Source organism: Papaver somniferum, unplaced genomic scaffold (assembly GCF_003573695.1).
Source record: "Papaver somniferum cultivar HN1 unplaced genomic scaffold, ASM357369v1 unplaced-scaffold_132, whole genome shotgun sequence".
Taxonomy (NCBI): Eukaryota; Viridiplantae; Streptophyta; class Magnoliopsida; order Ranunculales; family Papaveraceae; genus Papaver; species Papaver somniferum.
In genome coordinates this window covers 5,478,006-5,496,669 of record NW_020622381.1, presented here as the reverse complement: position 1 = coordinate 5,496,669, position 18,664 = coordinate 5,478,006, and the positions used below count along the sequence as shown (strand labels likewise).

Here is an 18,664-nt window from a genome sequence, read left to right as displayed (position 1 = left end):
GGTTCCGATATTGTCTTCCTGTTTCTATTCTTTCAGCATGGTAGAACTAAGGTCTGGATATGCGACAAACTCCGAAAACATCAGTATGGAGATCTCTCCTGGCACTGACAGTTCTTCCAACGGCACTGCTACATCACTTGCCGACCTTAGCAACACCGAAAACACCCTTTTCAGCGTTACACCACCCGTCACCAGAGCCAGTGACGCCTTCATTCCGAATGCTCCTGCGTAATCCGCTAACCCGAGTGGTACAAAAGGTACTCCTTCAAGTGTTACACCACCAGTCACCAGAGCTCGATCCGCCGCTACTACCCCTAACGCTCCAGCAAGCGTGGCACCTCTGACCGCCACCCGAACAACGTCTACTCCACCACCAGGGCGAGAAAACAGGGGAGGCAGACCTTAGATCACCATCGTCGATTTGATGGAGAGACAAGAGGTTCTTGCTAGGGCCCAGACAGACATGGTTTCAACCCAGAAAGAGGCGCTTGTTTTTCTCGAAGCCTTAACGGAACGGCTTCCACGGGAATTACGTCAAACCGAGTCAAGGACAGACACTCCCAACAACCCCGAGGTAAACACCTCAACCCTGTGGGGACTACGCCAACCCGAGTCAAATACATATACTCCCAATGACCCTGGAGCCAGCACCTCAGCAGAGCGCACGGACACAGGCGAAGAAATTCGTGTTGGAACCTCAATAGCAAGAAATCATCCGTCCAACTTTGTCGCACGAGAAGATTTGGAACAACTTCTCCAGAATCGGATCAAAAACGACGAGACGGAACACCAACCTCCTTACCCAATCGAGATCCAGAGAATTCCCCTCCCAAGAGGGTACTCGTCCCCTCAATTCGCTTTATATGATGGAACTGGCAATGCACGGGAACATATATCGCGATTCCTGGAGGCCTTGGGCGAACATGAGTACAACCACGTTCTCCGCTTAAGAGTTTTCAAAATCGCTTACCGGAAGATCATACACGTTGTACAACAGTATCACACCAGGAAGCATCCGCAATTGGGGTGAAATGGTTACGTCATTCTACAAGAAATATTTCTTCGTGTCTGAACAAGTCACTCTCTCGGATCTAGGGAGGATGTTCCAACAAAATGACGAACATCCAAATGATTTTGTCAAGAAATTCAGGATCCAAGCACTGGACTTCCACGATCCGAATGTGACTAAACAACAACTGGTAAATTCATGCATCAACGGCATGACTCTCATCTACCGCGCCTTACTGGAGAACCTACGATTTCATATGTTCTCCGAACTCCATGAATCTGCCAAACGATCAACCACGACATCACTGGCTTTATTAGAAAGAACCAGACCATCCAGATGCGAAGAGGTGCGTGAAGTTCGGAGAAGTGCGCGTTTCCTCAACAAGCCGTACAACACCGGCCCCTCCTCTGTAAGCGTGGTGGACGAAAGAGGGAATAGGAAGGCGTCGATGATGGACCAACACCCTAAACACGCGACCCCGGCACGACGGGCAGCTCCACCACGGAAAGCTACGACTAAGGCTCCCGGATCCCGTCATGAAACAAGAGAGGACGACCTAGACTTCCCGTTTCCAGTCGAGGAAGTAATCGAACTCTTAGAAGCGTGGGTTCAATATGATGTCATCATCCTACCACCACTCAGACGCCCACCAACCGAGGCCGAAATGACAAATCCCAAATACTGCCACTACCATAGATTCGTCAGTCACCCGACCAGCGACTGCAACAAATTGAAGCACATTTTCAAGGAATAGGTGGAAGCAGGAGAGATTCGTCTAGGAAACGAAGGAGTACATAGGGACCCGCTCCCCGTAAGAAATTGTGGAATATCTGGGGACTCCGTACATGAAACTGTGCAGTCCATAATGCAGCATGTATGCAAAATCCTCTATTTCTCCAGGGCACAACGCCAAGACATTTTCGCGGCCCTCAACCACGTAGTATCTGGCAAACGGCTTCTTCCCGCTACAGAAGCCGCACCAAAGGCGCAAGTCTTACCCAATGATGCTACTGAGAAGCGTAACTGGGACTTCTAACTACGGTCCATTTAAAGAACACCGAGTTCAACAACACACTAATCGACGCGGCCTCAGGATTCAACATTGTTTCTTTCAAGACCCTGAAAGCAGCAGGAATAACAAAGCAAGAGGCTGTCCATTCCCCATCAGTTATCAAGGACCTTGAGGGAAGAAACCTAAACACACCCGGCTACGTCAATCTCGAAGCCAGCGTGGGAAATACTGCAACATATGGGAGGTTCTACATTGTCAAAGAATTGAGACATGGTCCTGGGACGCCCGTGGATACTCGACAACAAGACAAAACTAGGGACATCCCCTCTGCCCGTATCGATGCCCGAAAGAGTATCCAACAAACCGTCTGACTTGTTGCTGTGTCAACAACCTACTGACGAAACTCAATTGCTTGAAGGAAGCCTGCCGACGCTATCTCATGAGCTCCAAACTCAAGTAAGTCTGACTGAACAACCCTCTATACAGTCAGTCATTTCTCGTTATAACCCGTCATGGGGACTCGACATGATTACCGAGCGTGATGCCGTCAAAAGGTGTGAATGGAACGTCGGGCCCTTCAAGTGTTTCGCCAAGGACTTGAAAATTGCCCTCGAAAATGACGAAAACAGGAACCGAGCGATTGCACAACAACCAAACCCATTACAGATCGGAGATATAGTGGTCAGGGCTTCCTCGTTTCAAGTCGGAAAGATGACAGTGAATATGACGGTTCGAAAGAGCTCTCCTGAAGGAAAGAAGGACGAACCATATCTGGTGGCCGACATCCTTATAGGCGGTTATTTCAAGCTCATCAACACGGACAAACTGGAAGGTGTGGTGGTCCACTCACGATGGCTCGAACCCTTCAGTACCTGAAATGCCACACTACCTCACTTTCCGACATCCACTCTTTGATATTTCCTTCAGCAATTTCCCTTTTCACCATTACAATTGTATTCCCCCGAGATAAATGCACCACTTGCATTTATCCAACAGGGTTCCAGTTTTCTTTTACTAAGCAATCTTATCTTTTCCCTCCAGTAAAATCTCCGAATCAAAAAATAAAATAAAATTCTTTTTACCCATCCAAACTAATCCGAAATCAAAACCATACCAAGAAGACCACTTTCAGTCAACTGGATGCTCCAATAAAGACAACACGGAAATCAAGACAATCCTTTCCGATAGAAGTCTCAGGTTTATAAGTTTTATTCAGTATGAATCCACAAGAAGTTCAACATGGATACAAAAAGGGGGATTGCAAAACGTCAAAACAACTAAGCGACAAGAAAAAAAACAACAAAAGAGAAAAACTATTCGCCAGCAAAGACTCGAATCCCTGGCGCCCCTATTTAAGCTGCTTCAGACACTTTCCCCAGCAATCCATCGGGCAGCAAAGATTCCACAAGAAAGGCGTGTCAACAACAACTGCCTCCATGTCCCACCTGGACACCGTCCCAGCAGCAGCGATGTCCAATCCCTTCCTGGCTTCCGCTCCAGCAGTTGATCTGATATGCGCCACCATGATTTCCCCAGCATCACCAGCAAAATTTCCGCCGTACGTCTCAGAAACTTTCTCAATAGCCTTTTGAGGAAGATCCCCTGACTCACCCATGTCGGAATCCATAGAAGTCTGGGCTTTCGCCTGTATCTCGCATGGATAGACAGAAGGAATATCCTGGATGATTGCTCTGATTTCGCAAAACAGTGACCCGATCCTGTCCAACGACTCCTCATGATAGGAGGACCGACCTCCATCAACCCCACGACATCTATCCAAAGACATGGCGGTGCCACCGTTACTAGGAGACGCCATCACGGTATCAAGAGAAGAACATGGTTTACCCTACCTACAATCACTGGAAAGAGGAAGACGACGCAATTTCACCAGCAGTATATATATATATATATATATACATATATTATACAAACCCTAAAAAAGAATAAAGGAAAGAATAAATGACGGGTGTAATGCTTCCGGATTTTGAATAATGAAAGAATGTCTTGATTAAAGACGTGCGTGAAGGAAGGCAATCGGGCCCACAAGGAAAAATCTCGCCACTCCCAAAGCATACGCATCTCCCTTGCTAACACCGGCTCTACCAAGCGCATATTTTCCAAACACCGGCCATGCTCTCATGTGCCAACGCCATGCCAGCCAGATGGCCCACACCCGTTTCAAGCTCCTTGATGCTGACAAGTCCCTCTAACACCAAGTGTATGCTAGCAGCTCCTCCTCGCGCTCCAAAGCCTGACCACAAAGACATATAAACGACTGGGATTTATACAAAGCTACCAGATGCAAGGATTGCGAATTCTACTTACATCTTGAAAAAGGTCAGACAAGTCTCCTTAGCCCTTTTTCACGACTTATTGTCTCAGTTCTATCCTCGTCTGTCACCATCTTATGCTTACCTTGCAACAAGGCCCCTGTTCCAAGCTAAGCAGGGGACTTAATGTTGATGGTGGTTTTTAGAAAAGGGGTAAAATTGTAAAACCTTACGCATAGCATGACGTCACCGGTGACGCCAAACACATTTATTAGAACATTTAATGCACTTATGTAAAAAATTACCAGGGTATCTTTTTTTTTCAAATACTAAACTAGGGTTTCGACACACAAAACCCTAAGACGCACAATCACTATGCATCATGACAACTATGCCAAAACCAAAGCTGCACAATCGCTGCGCATCATGGAAACTATGCCAAAACCAAAGCCACACAATCGCTGCGCATCATGGAAACTATGCCAAAACCAAAGCCGCACAATCGTTGCGTATCATGAAAACTATGCCAAAACAAAAGTCGCATAATCGTTGCGCATCATGACAATTATGCCAAAACCAAAGCCGCACAATCGCTGCGCATCATGGCAACCATGCCAAAACCAAGCCGCACAATCATTGCGCTTCACAACAACCGTGCCAAATTCGAGCTGCACAATCATTGCGCTTCACGATAACTGTGCCAATTTCGAGCTGCACAATCATTGCGCCACACGCGCCATTGGCACATGCCAAGCGACGCTTGGGACCTAGCATGCCAAGCCGTGCAAACCTTGGGACAAGCCGCCACACGCGCCATTGGCACATGCCAAGCGACGCTTGCGACCTAGCATGCCAAGCCGTGCAAACCTAGGGCCAAGCCGCCACACGCGCCATTGGCACATGCCAAGCGACGCTTGCGACCTAGCATGCCAAGCCACGCAAACCTAGGGCCAAGCCGCCACATGCGCCATTGGCACATGCCAAGAGACGCTTGCGACCTAGCATGCCAAGACGCACAAACCTAGGGCCAAGCCGCCACACGCGCTATTGGCACATGCCAAGCGACGCTTGCAACCTAGCATGCCAAGCCGTGCAAACCTAGTGCCAAGCCGCCGCAAGCGCCATTGGCACACGCGAGACGCTTGCAACCTAGCATGCCAAGCCGTGCAAACCTAGGTCCAAAGCCGCTACGCGCGCCATTGGCACATGCCATGCAACACTTGCATTTTGGCATTACCACCTGGACCCGATGCGCAACATACAGCCAAGGCATTCCACACAAGCCATTGGTACATGCCATGCAACCCTAACACTTTGGCATGCCGCGCCTACATCAAAGGCCACGATTCCTCTCAAGATGCAAAATCTCGACCGTCGAAGGTCGCCACTGAGCCGACACATCTCTCAAGCTCAACTTATCAAACACCAGCGACATGCTACACGTTTTCCACGAAAACACTCGAGACATCAATACATGTCACAAACTGGGGGATGCTCTTTAGGGTTTTGGTTTGGCGGTTTACAGCGTGCGGCATACACAAATGCCCGTTTCAAGACAGTGTATTAAGAATAAAACGGTTAGTAAATGCAGGAAGTAATGGTGAAACGCTCTTTCATTATGGAACATCAACTCCATCAATACCAGGCGTTACCACCTTCCCATTTAACTCATCCGTTTCTTTTTCTTACGAGGCCAGAGTACGTTTCACTTAGACTTGTATAAATAGGTCTTACTTATTTCCACCAAGACAACAAGTTTTTGGTTAGGAGAAATACAATACTCAGAAAGGAAACTTTGCTAGCTTTCCCAAAAGCTTTCACCTTTTAATACAAGTCAAGTACTACTCTTCCAGAGCTGTTCTGGTCTCAACACTCTCTTCGCTTCCCTCCCTAAACCAACTCTTCTCCTCCTCTTTGTGACCGAAGCAAATCCGGAACGACCATTTCTTAGTTTAGTCCGGAGTTGTACAGATTGATCTCTCGAATCTAAAGTAATCCCGTGCAATACATTTGTTTAGGGTTTAGATTTGTTTCTCATTCACCTACCGAAATTACCAAAATCGGCAGAACGATTTTCACCCATAAACAGAGGGACATAATCTTCAGGGCATTGATACTCTCAGATGTTTATTGGGTACGGGATGTTTGTTTGACGGTGATCATCTTGTTTTGTGATGTGGTAATTTTTCTCAAGTATATTACCATCTCCTCTCGTGTAGTTGCCGTCTTCTTGGTGTTCTGATGTCTTTATATCTCCACTGCTTTTGCACAGATGTTTTGTCATGCTATTACAACTTGTGCTATCCATTCTTCTAATGATCGTCTCTTTTGTGATCGCTCTTCTAATTCTCTCCACATATCTTGCATGTCTGGGGCCGCGGATTTCAATTGCCGAGATGTTTGTGTGCTCTCCCCGTGTGTGATGCCTATTTCCCTATTTTGGGGGACGCTTCCTAGCTGTCCATCGAGTGGCACATCTTCTTCACTATCCCCATCCTCTATTGTTACTTCATCCAAGTTGATGGGACGGATGGTTGGTTGGTTTCCTGCCGCGTTTGGGCTGGTACCACTTGGCTGCATCATGATAAACTAGGCACGAGCCTCCGGGTATGGTCACCAAATGTTAATAACGGAATTCTCATTAAGTCCTACCCGTCCTAGTGCACCAAGATGACCTCACTTTTCTTAGAATAGTATGAGGGAGAGTTGTCTTTCCATTGTACCTTGTCCTTTCTTATATAGACTTTCCAAAATCCCATTCTTTTTATGACATCTTGCCATGTGTCCTAAACCTCCTTAATTACTATTAATGACATCCCTTCTCTATTATGACCTTCTTCTTTCTTTTTAATCCCTTCATTGTCCCTTCCATCTTATGGATACTTCCTTGGTGGACTTGGGCCTCAGTCCCCAAGTCCTCATGTTTTGTGTGACCTTTCCCTTCTTTGGGGCACCCCACCCTAGTTAAGGGAAATTATTTTTCATGTATCAACAGTGACAACCATCATGTTATTTCTAACACCTGAGCTCTATACTTTCTTGAATAGACCATTTAGTTGGGTCCCTCAACTCCTACAACCAAGATGTTTCCATCAATGTAGATTGGTTAGTGTTATCATGAATTGACACAAGTTGCTAGACTCTGGAGTTTTAAAATGCAACTTATAAAAGCTTCTCCTATACCCCCAAACTTAAATGTAACATTTTCCTCAGTGTTCTAAAGATGAAATTAAAAGCATGAACAAGGAGAAACTTTTACCACTTGGGGAAAGAAAATAAAGAAGGATATTACTGTGTCGCATGAGCATTTGTTACCACCCAACATGTGCTAAGTTTAAAGTCTTCAGCCAGACTAAGAAATGGTTAATCACCTCATGGAATCATGTAACAATACTCAGAACAACTGTGGGTCATCTGGATCAAATAATGTTATCCCAAATAATAGGAAACTGCAACATGCCAAAAAAATGAACAAGCCGAGCATAAAATTATCTAGTTTTTATTTTATTTAAGACAACTATATCTAGCTATGCTTCTGGTTCAGATTTATAAAAGGGTCTAGATGAAATGTTTTCATGGACTGGATTTCCTTAAAGGAGGGATCTGGAGGATCAGGTTGTAGAGTCTGGAAAAACTCAAGTAAGAACTTAGAAGTACGTAATAATAACCTGAATAATTATGGATCCTCAAAGTCTTGAGTCACACAGTTGGCCACAATGAAAGTTGTGGTCATTCTTAAGCAAATACGTCGATTCTAATCTCCTAAAGTAGTTAGAATTAGTCTCAAAACCTAATAACTGACATATTTGAAACTCAGAAGAAAAATTTTTGATGGGAAAACAAAGTCAATCTTGGTATTATCTCCTAGGTAAACCACATCAACCAGAGGATATATTTCTAACAACTGAACTTCTTTGTGGACATTATTAGGTTCGAGAAAACGTGTATGGAGATACTCTTGTAAAATGGTTCAAGCACATATGTCAAGTCCCAAGTGAGAGATCATTCTAAGAGTTAAAGGTAAAGCATACGGAGAATGGTAATCACCCCAAACTTAGAGCTTTCGGTGTCTCTATATAGTACTCACAATTCCCCTAATTTCTAAATTGTCAGATTCCTTAAAATGGTCAATTGCTTCTTATTGGTTATAATCAGGTGGTGCATCCTCACTCATATTTAAAATCTCTACGAGTCTATCTTTTTTGTCTAAGACTATTGTTTTTAAATCGCTGGACCCCAAAACAGTATTCTCGGGTTAAACCCGTTCCTCTAAACCATCATCGACTCCATAACAATGAAATACTACATCATCTAAAATAATGGTAGCTCTAGTTAAATCCTCTTCCTTTTGTATAGGTGAATAATCATTTGAATTATTAGGATTTGAACCAGAAATAACAATATCTTCATGAATCTCAATTGGAGTAACAAATTCCTGATCACTATGCCTACATATTTCATATTCTTCATTAGCACTATCCTCATCATAATCATTATAACATGAAGATGGTCGAATCCCATCTAAACAAGTTGTGTTGCCAATTCTAACCTCGTCATCTTGATTATGTGAATAATTATCCTCATTTTCAAAGGTAATATTGGATACACTATATTGGAAATTTATTTTAAGTAATACTCATCATTGCAGTTGTTTCCTTCACAAATAGTTCAATCCTATATGTCCATTCAGTTAACTGCTTGAGGTTCTTCTAAAGGAGGAATACTCATTGTTACAGTTTTTCATTCAGAACTAACTCATACCTACGGGACATATCAGTTTTTTCATTCATGATTTCTTCTAGAGGAGGAATACTCGATGTTGCATTTCTTTCCTTCTACTCTAAATAAAACCTACATGTCATTTCAGTTAACCTCTTATAGAGAAATAAAATGATCATAAAAAGTAAAAGGTTGCATTGTTTGATTGAATCCTCCAAAGAAAGGGAACTAGTAATGTAATATTCCTTATTTTCTTGTCCGTATAACCGGTGCGGGTACAAATAGTAATTGGGTTCACTATGGTGTAGATGGGGAAAAACGATTTGCTGGTTTTTAAGAAATTGAGGAGACGACTGTACGGAGGAGACTCCTCGAACTGAGCGAAATGTTAAACCTCACACAGATGCACCGCTGCAAAGGGGGTGCTTTAGATTCGAGAGATCAATGTGTAGTACTCCGGCCTAAATCAAGACAATGACCGTTCCAGAGTAAATTCGGTCACAAGAGAGGATGGGTTGATCTGTAGGAGGGAAGCTGAGAAATGTATGGAATCAATGGTAATCAAAGATTGTGGGTGTGTGAATTCTGAATATGATAAGCTCTGAATGATTGAAATTGCTCAATTGAGAGTAATTGCTCAATTGATGATCTCGTGTTGTCGATGAGACGTGAGATTGATGATACTGATGATGATTCAATCATGATTCAGAGACTTATTTATATTGCTGGAATTGTAGACACCATGATTCCATGAAGTGTGACAGTTGATGGAATCAAGGAGTGGGGAAGTGGAGATCGTATTTGAAACCAGTTGCTCAACGTGTGGAGACTTGGTCGATTTTCCACCCACTACCTCGTGAATTCCTTTAATTGATTGCACGACTTGCTCACATTCCATCGTGTGTTTGAACACACGTGCCGTAGACCGCCAGACCAAAACCCTAAGTGATATCCCCCCAAGTGACACGATTGACGTCTCGTGGTTTGTTAGTCAATTGATGACTTCGTGGTTTGATGGGACGATGAGTCCACAAGTTTTCATAATTTATTTTATTTTATTATTATTTGATGATTTGTGCAAAAATACCATGAAATCAAGGAGTTTTTTCATGAAATTAGAGAAATAATAATAATAATAATAAAATAATAAGGAACCGTGGGTGTGGGGCCGGTTGGGATCAAGGAATTGCCGGTCGGCCAATGGTCACGCCCCATACTCCTTTCCTTAATTTTATATTATTTTTTATGGATTTATGGAAGTACCATGAAACCGAGGAGTTTCCTCGAGACGAAGGAAATTTGATAAAATGAGAGAATTTTCATCAAATCATGAAAAATAATAAAAATGCATTAAAAATATAAAACTGGCGTGGGATTGACCACGACACGGTCGGTTGGTCGTGTGTCCGTGCTCCCAGCTCCCTGGTCAATATTTTTAATTATTTATTATTTTCTTCTCTATTTTACATAGGTTCATCGTTTCGTTGTATTTTTGAAATACTCGTTCGTGTGGTGACTGTTAGTGTATCGTCGTTGGATACACCTTCATCATTTGAATCGGGGCTTACTTAGAGGTAGCTCAGACGCCCGGTTGTTGATTATTTATTGCTAATTGTGGAATCCAGTGGAGAACAATTCACAAAACTGAGTAATAAAATTTTTATTATTAATTCATAGGATCAGCTGAGGATTCGACTACGAATTCAGAACAATAAAGTGAGCATTACCATTCCATGGGATCGTAGATTCGACCATAGAATCGGAGTAATTAAGATTTATCTATTACCATTTATGAGACCAGTTGTGGATTCGATCATGAAATCGGAGTAATGAGATAATATAGTTATTGCTATTCTATGAGATCAAGTCGTGGATTCGATCATAGAATCAAAACAATTGTTATTGCCATTCCATGGGACCAGTCGTGGATTCGACCATGGAATATGAGCAATTGTAATTAGGAATAATTAACTTTGTGGCTCTATACTAGCAGCGCAAGCTGTCTAGGAGCATTAATTATCTCGATATGAGCTTGTCGGTAGGTCATATCCTTTATATAGTCAGGGTAAACTTGTTGTTTGTTCCTGAAGACGTTATCGCTCTATACTAGCAGAGCAAGCTGTCTAGGAGCCGTCCATCACGTGATGCTATATAGAAATAATCACTGAAAGTATTCAGTATTCATGAGATATGTCGTTGTCCAGTTGTGAGACTACATATCCACATGTACTCTGAGAGAAGGTACTCTCCGTTGAGAATTCGATGAGAGACCCGTGTCTCGATACTCACGTCTGATTGCTGAATCAGAGCTTCGTATAATTATGAGTTTACAGATTTAGCCTTTGTCGAAAATCCACCATCTACACATGGTATGAGTCATAACCTTCAAAAGGTTGGTGTTGGTCCAAACCACTATCCACACTATGGTCATAGTCAAAATAATGTTCGTTTTGAAACTCAATTGGATATTCATTGTATTGATTATCGTAATACTAATTCGACATCCTAACTGGAAGATAATTCTAAACAAGCACAAACAAGACTAACTCGACCAAATCAAACCTATTGACTCTAACAAACAAAAAGCATGATAGATCTACTGAGATTGTTTCTAGACAACTTCTAAATTTTACTTTCCCTGGCCATTTCCCCAGACCCAAATAGGTGCAGCACCCAAGCGGCCCAACACCCCCAAGGAGAAAAGAAAGGCTACCTTCAATTTCAGATTATCTCTTATTTCATTTGTAAATCCAATCCTCACAGCAATTCTGGAAAACAGATCGTTCAATTCAAAATTAGCTTCTTCAACCAAACTGTGTAATCCTCAGGGGACTGTTGGATTTGTGAAGTTTTAATATCAATACCTAGATTCTTCTTTCAAAGTTCTATCAATAGGTGGACTAAAAGGGTTACGACATAAGATACCGCTGAAACAAAGAAACCTTAAATTGGTTAATGGGAGGCGTTGGTGGCTTTCTATAGGATGAAACAGTTGCATTGTAGAATGTAGACCCGATGTGTAGTATACTTACCACACGATAATTGGTGCTCTTTGTCGAGTTGGGAAGTTTGTAAGTGAGGGTTATTACAGTGCTGCTGTTAATGAGATTGACAGGGCTGTTGAAATGATGTGCAAAATGAAGTTGATGAATCATGGGATACCCACAACAAGGTCCTACACACTGATCATTCATGCTCTGTGTGAAGCTAGGTTGACAAGAGATGCAGGTGAAACCTGTGATGAAACAGATGCCTGTTTAAGGAATGCAGCCTTGGATCTAATCTTGGAAGGCTAGGTTGTGTTCTTTATTTCGGAAGTCACTTGGACTCAAACACAACTGACTCAGAGAATCATTTCATGAACTCTGGTAAATTCTTTTCCAATATTTGTATTGATTGATTAATAATTGTTATGCATATGTAAAGTTTTCTATTTCCCTTTTGTTAATCAATGTCTCTATACATGGAGATTTTCTTAGAAGGATTTATAGATGTAATAGGCTTTGTTCATCACCGTCTCCATATTAGTTTGTCATCATTGAATTACAAGTCATCTCATCTATAGATTCGTTTACTCTTTAGGTTTAAACTTTCACAGCTTGGTGGCCAATGGATTAGACACAACCCCTGCTGGCATATTATCAAGCACTAATTTCTTTTAAGTTCCACAGTGGGCATACATTTGTTATATTGATGAATAGCGTATCAATAAATGAAATTAGGTATGCTGACTTACACAAATATGTAAGTGTGAAAAGAATGATCAGATTTTAGTAGTCTGTGGTGGTTCTTGGGTCCTACAGATAACTCACCCTTGATTCACCTTTTTTTTTCTTTTTTCTTCGTTTGGTCATATAACTTGATCCACCTTGTGGTATTAAATTGATTTTAGAACTTTACACATTTCTTCATCTAGTTATCTTGATTTCATCCAATGCAGCACATTGTGACAGAAAATATATAGTCTCTTAACTTATCTCTAAAGGTTACATATCTTAAAAACTTGAATTATAATTCAAGAAAAAGATCATCATCAATATCTTGACTGTTAAACACTTTCATCTATAAAAGGCCATTTACAATCTTAACTTTCTCTTCCACACTGACCTAAAAGAAAAATGAAGCTAAACCAATTCTCCACATCATTATTCTTTCTGATATTACATCTTCTGTTTCCTGGTACTTTATTTGATATGTATAACAATTTCTGTAACTGCAGTTTATTTTACTTCTTTTAGCATTAATTTCAATGTTTAATAGATAGAAATATTTCCCCTTGGGTTGTTTTCAACTTTGGCAACTTATTCTGTATGAAATGATGTTACAGGTCATGCTGAAGGAGATGCAGTCACATTCCATGTGCGCAACAAATGCACATTCCCTTAATGGCCAGCAACTGCCTCAAATGTAGGGTATCCGATAATAGCTGATGGCGGTTTCTTTCTTCCGTCAGGCCAGACAAAACGCATCCAAGCTCCCCCAACATGGAATGGTCGGATATGGGCAAGAACTGGGTGTGACTTCACTTCTACCTCTAACACGAAATCTTGTTGTCAAACTGGTGACTGTGGAGGAAAAATCGCTTGTAATGGGAACATAAGACTCCCCCTGCTACCCTTGTGCAGGTAAGTAAGAGCGTGAAATGAGTTCATTGTTAGTCTTAGAATATCTTTTGACTCAGTTTTTTCATAAGCAAAAAAGTACCCCCGCCATGAGAAGCTAGACTTGGTCCATAACTGGTCCCTGTCTTGTTTTATGTTGGTATCTGTCTGGTTCAGAAATGCTTCCATATTTGTTATCTTTTCTTGATTATTCTATTTCATTAGGAGTTAAATATAAGAACTAATTTTTAGGCATCTGGAATCCCAAAAGGGGAACACGAAAGAAAATCATCCAGGTTTTGGTTCAACGTATTTGAGTTTTTGAACTGGGACCTGGGGATCCCAAAATTTTATTGCCAGCTTTGATCCTAAATTAGTTAGAGAGCCCAAACCTAAAAACTACCTGATATGCTGATACACATCATATTGTAATTGGATCTTCCAGTAGTGATCCTCGTACTTTTCATGACTCCCCCACTAGTATATGTTTCTTACATGGGAAATTTTGACAGGTTACACTGCAACCAGGTAACAACCCTAGTTTCTATGATGTAAGTTTGGTTGACGGCTACAACGTCCCAATCTCTGTCTCTGCTAAATCAAAGGCATCCAATTGTTATATTGGTGGATGCTTAAAAGATCTGAACAAGATTTGCCCACAAGAGCTTCAAGTGTTAAATGGCGACAGAAAGGTGGTAGCTTGCAAAAGTGCGTGTTTGGCGTACAATCTTGACATATTCTGTTGCAGAAACGCTTATGGAAATCCTAACAAGTGCAAACCAAACATGTATTCCAACATGTTCAAACATGCTTGCCCGTCTTACTATAGTTATGCTTTTGATTCGCCTCCGCCATTGGTAAGTTGTACCTCTAATGAGTATATCATAACTTTCTGCCCCTACGGATGGGGTTCTGAACACGTTTCAGCTTAGTTCAGCAGGATAGGGTCTCATGACTCTCATGGCTGACTTGCCATTGAACTTCAAGCGATTTAGGCAACTTGAGTTCTAAACTACCCGTCATGTGTTGTATTTTGTGTTTTAGTCGATGTGTTGAATAAAGTAGGAAATACCAAGAGGTCCTAGTAAAGGATCAAACGATATTTTCCCCTTAAATAAAATAGTTCACTGTAACTTACTTTATATGTTGCAACTGTTGTTTTATATACACAGTACATACACTCGTTATTTACCCTTCTGTACATTGTTTCGTTCTTCTAGCAACACGTCTGATTGTTATTTTCAGTTAAAACTTCCATCGAAGTTTGGGTTTTGCTCGGAAAATGGGGACACATGAGCTTTTCAGGAAAATGAGACTCAAAATAATAGAAGAAACTCTTGTTTTAGAGGATTTAAATGCTTTAAAATGGCAGAAAAAAGAACCCACTCCCATGAAAGCTTCATTTTTTTATATTTCTTATTCCTCCCTAACCCTCTCAGCCTATTAAGAAATCCTATACTGCTAGTTGGATTCAATTGTTTTGGTGGTTCAAAATTGGACCATTGCCAAGCATTTTATAACCATTCAAAAGTTCTATTTTATACCTGAATATTGGGTCTGCTATCATGACCAATTGTTGGTGGCTACGAACTTCGAGCTCATTCTTAAATATCAAGGCATTCAAGAAAATTTTGAAAAAAAACAAAGTCTTGCTGAACTAGCACATTTCAAATTGTAATTCGCCTTTTACAACAACAATAGTAACGCCTTTTACAACAACAATAGTAAGAAAACAAGAAAGCCTAATGAAACACCATTCCAATCATAATCCACCAGCTTGGTCTAGGGACTTACGTATGCACAATGCCTCTACAAGATCTAAAACATGATCCAAATGAGAAACCATGTGAATGAAGATATTAGCCAAGTTCCTGCAAAGAAAGAAAAAGGAGCAGAGCAGTAAACTCATGATTAGAATCCTACCATTCTCTATATTCATATAAGAAAACAAATTCGTGTTTGGTTGATAGGAAAATAACTAGAAAATAGGGGTTGTTTGCATTGTCGAAGCTCCTAATATCCAACCTATTCAGTAGGCAGACTAAGAAAGCGAAACGGTCACAACAACTTCATTTAAAACATGAGCAAAAAAAATCATATACAGTGCAAGTACATGTCGGTGATGGGGGTAAGAAACTTACGGATTTGCCATGGAAGAATCTTTTGTGCGCCATTTCTCCAAGAAGCTGAAAAATAACAATCAGAAGTAGTATTTGCTCCACCAACACAATTACACACGAAAGAGTTATAAGTTCCAGTATAACCACAAACTCCATTACTTCTCTCACAAATACTACAAGCACTAGGAAAATCATTTTTAACACTAAATTTATATTCAAGACCGATGCCGTATTTCCAACCCTGTGGGTTCGATTCTTGACCATTAAAACTATAAATCGAAGCATAAGAACTACATTCCAACTTTCGCAAATCCATTTCATAAGCTGGTCCTAAATCAAGAGGTGTGTAAACACAACAAGTAGATATTGGCAGATTCAGTCTACTAATTGTTGGACATGAATACAAAAGACTACAAATAGGTGCACCTTCAGTATCACAAAGCGGAACTATATTACCACTGGCACTAGTACTATTAGTGCCTTTTCCGTTTAGACTACTTCTTGAAGTGTACAGTGGTGAAGAAGCTGTTGAACAGTCAAGAAGAGCAAAAACATTGCTATCTAGAAATGTGAAAGGTGCATCCCAATCTAGACCAAAGCCTTTACTAGGTTGAGATGATGAACAAGTTGACATTGACGGATCTTGAATATAAATGATAAGATTGTCATAATCAATAGTAGTAATGGGGTAAGTTCCCGTATGGGTATTTAGCATGAGTTTTTGTTGGGCACGATCGCATTTTATGAATTTTTGAAATCTTGGATCACCACAACCTTGTGCACTGCCAAATGGATATCTAAGTTTTTGATCTCCACATAGTTTTTCACAAGTTTGTGATGTGATGAGTAATGGGAGAAAGGTTATGAAAATAAGAGAAATTGGTAGAATGAGAGAAATGGACATACTCATGGTTGTTTTTCTGTGGTTAATACTTGGTAGAAGAATGCAAATGGAGGGGAGCTTATTGTTGTTGGAGTGTGTTATTTATCGGTGTAATGAGTGAGTTTCTAAACTGAATTGAATATTAAGCTTAAGCTATAACGTATTAAGTCTTACCTTTTTTAAGGGAGAGAACCATGTGCTTTAGTTTTATGGGGATATGGTTTTGTTACTTTCGGTGTTGGATACTTTTGATTTCTTCGTTAGATTTCATTTCTTGATTAGAAACTTTTCAAAGATGCCTTGATTTCATAAATGTAGAACCCTCTTACATTCTATAGTTTGACTATTTTATGTTGTTGCACCGCTCTCCTGCAAGTGTCAGTGCCTAACGACATTGTTGGCTCCAGTGTATTTAAATATCCATGGCGAAAGATCAAATGTCTAGTTATCCACGGACACTGCCGTGAAGTGCTTAAATATTCACTATAAAGGCCCTGATAAGCAAAGGATAAAATTTCAGGGAAAAAATACACAATGTCTTGATACTGCCTCTAGGCATGTCTGAGTTCAACATATCAAAGATACTACTAGGCCGATAATAGCCATTTGAACAAGTTGCACTTGCATTAATTTTATGAGCTAGTGCAACAGCCACCTGGTTGACTTGTTTTGAAACATAATTAAAAACAAGAGACTTAAATAACGCAGTGTTCAAAAAGTTTGAGGCGCTGTAATATTTTTTATATGATGCAGATGAGCAAGTTATAGCCTATCTGGAGGCTAAAAATCTGAGCATCGTAATTTATCTCAAAATGGGTTTATTTTGATGACAAACAGCCCAACGACCAAGAGATACTTCTTTGTCGTATAGTCTTCATAATTTAGCTAAAGTCTATCTTTTAGGGCTTGAATTTGTCATCAATTGTATCCACGAGCTCTTCAGAGCAAATATCCTCATTAAGTAGTTCACGAACATGAGATTTCATGAGAACAAGGTCAATAGAAAAGTTCTAGTTTTGCTTCTTCAAATTGTTTAAGAAAATTATAAACAACTCAGCAGACATCATCTCTTCTCGTTCAATATCTTGATGATCATAGGCAAAGTAGCAATTCACATCAGACGAAATTTCGGATGAATTAATAATTTCGTCGACGACCAACGTTCTCTTCTTTCCTCTTATTTCAATACCATCACGATTAAGAGCTTTTTCCATGCTTTCAAGAATTCTAGACATATGAGACATGCTTAGTTGCAGAACCTTGGATGAGAATTTCTCAATCACAAGTTATGGCATATAAAGGAAAAGATATTCTCTGGGATGAATAATGGTTCGTGACCCTACTTAGAAATTAGGGTTTTGCACAAGGCAAAAGGTCCATGTACCCTTATTGAAACGATTTATCTAATGGGGTTCGGAACCCAATACTGAGAAGGAAAAAAAAGTTAAAATAAAATAAAATAAAGAGCACACAACAATTCATCGATGTACTGCAACCATCCTTAATAACCGATATTCTTCCTTGAATATTAATGAATTCATAACACAACAAACATGAGTTTAGAACACAAGAGAGTTAATATTAATGAGAAGATTTTGATCAGAGAATGTACGAACACTCTAAACTGATTGGTCTAGACATGAAGGAATTGCAATAAGATAAGATTGTTGCCCAACAAAAACCAATACTACTTGAGACAAATAGTACACCTGTTTCGCAGTAATCCTTATCCAGCAGGATTTTTATGAATAAGGTTTCATGTGTTGTGCCTAGTCTGCATAATGGTGAGTTGTATACTCACCATTGGAAAACTTCTATTGTTTTCTTTTGCTCTTTCTTTTGAAACGTGAAAAATGATCATAAAAATTACTGTCATCAAAATAAGAAACATGATTAGAACTCTTACCTGAAGTCCATTGTCTTGAAACTGACAGTTTGTCAATAAGATCTTTATATTCTGTATTGATCAAATTCAGGTTAGCTTGTTGAGTTGTTTCAAAATTTTCCACTCTTTTTTGAGGTATATAGGTATTCTTTTGAACCCATATTT

The 18,664-nt window shown here is 40.5% G+C and overlaps 1 protein-coding gene and 1 pseudogene across 1 annotated transcript; one reads left to right on the top strand and one right to left on the bottom strand.

Moving 5' to 3' along the window:
* Positions 1-12,147: 12,147 nt before the first annotated feature.
* On the top strand, positions 12,148-14,803 carry LOC113332782 (annotated as a pseudogene).
* Positions 14,804-15,249: 446 nt separating this feature from the next.
* LOC113332725 lies at positions 15,250-16,674 on the bottom strand. The gene is made up of 2 exons (XM_026579234.1): positions 15,753-16,674; positions 15,250-15,482 (listed from the first exon to the last, which is right to left on the bottom strand). The coding sequence occupies exons 1-2, from the start codon at positions 16,639-16,641 to the stop codon at positions 15,430-15,432; spliced, it is 942 nt and encodes a 313-aa protein (XP_026435019.1). The 5' UTR covers positions 16,642-16,674; the 3' UTR covers positions 15,250-15,429.
* Positions 16,675-18,664: the final 1,990 nt, after the last annotated feature.

What these genes read in the sequence shown, in the direction of transcription:
- LOC113332725 (XM_026579234.1), bottom strand. Translation starts at nt 16,641, where the DNA reads ATGAGTATGTCCATTTCTCTCATTCTACCAATTTCTCTTATTTTCATA. An exon ending in GATTCTTCCATGGCAAATCC is followed by an intron (nt 15,483 to 15,752) that starts GTAAGTTTCTTA and finishes CTTTCTTTGCAG; the next exon opens with GAACTTGGCTAATATCTTCA.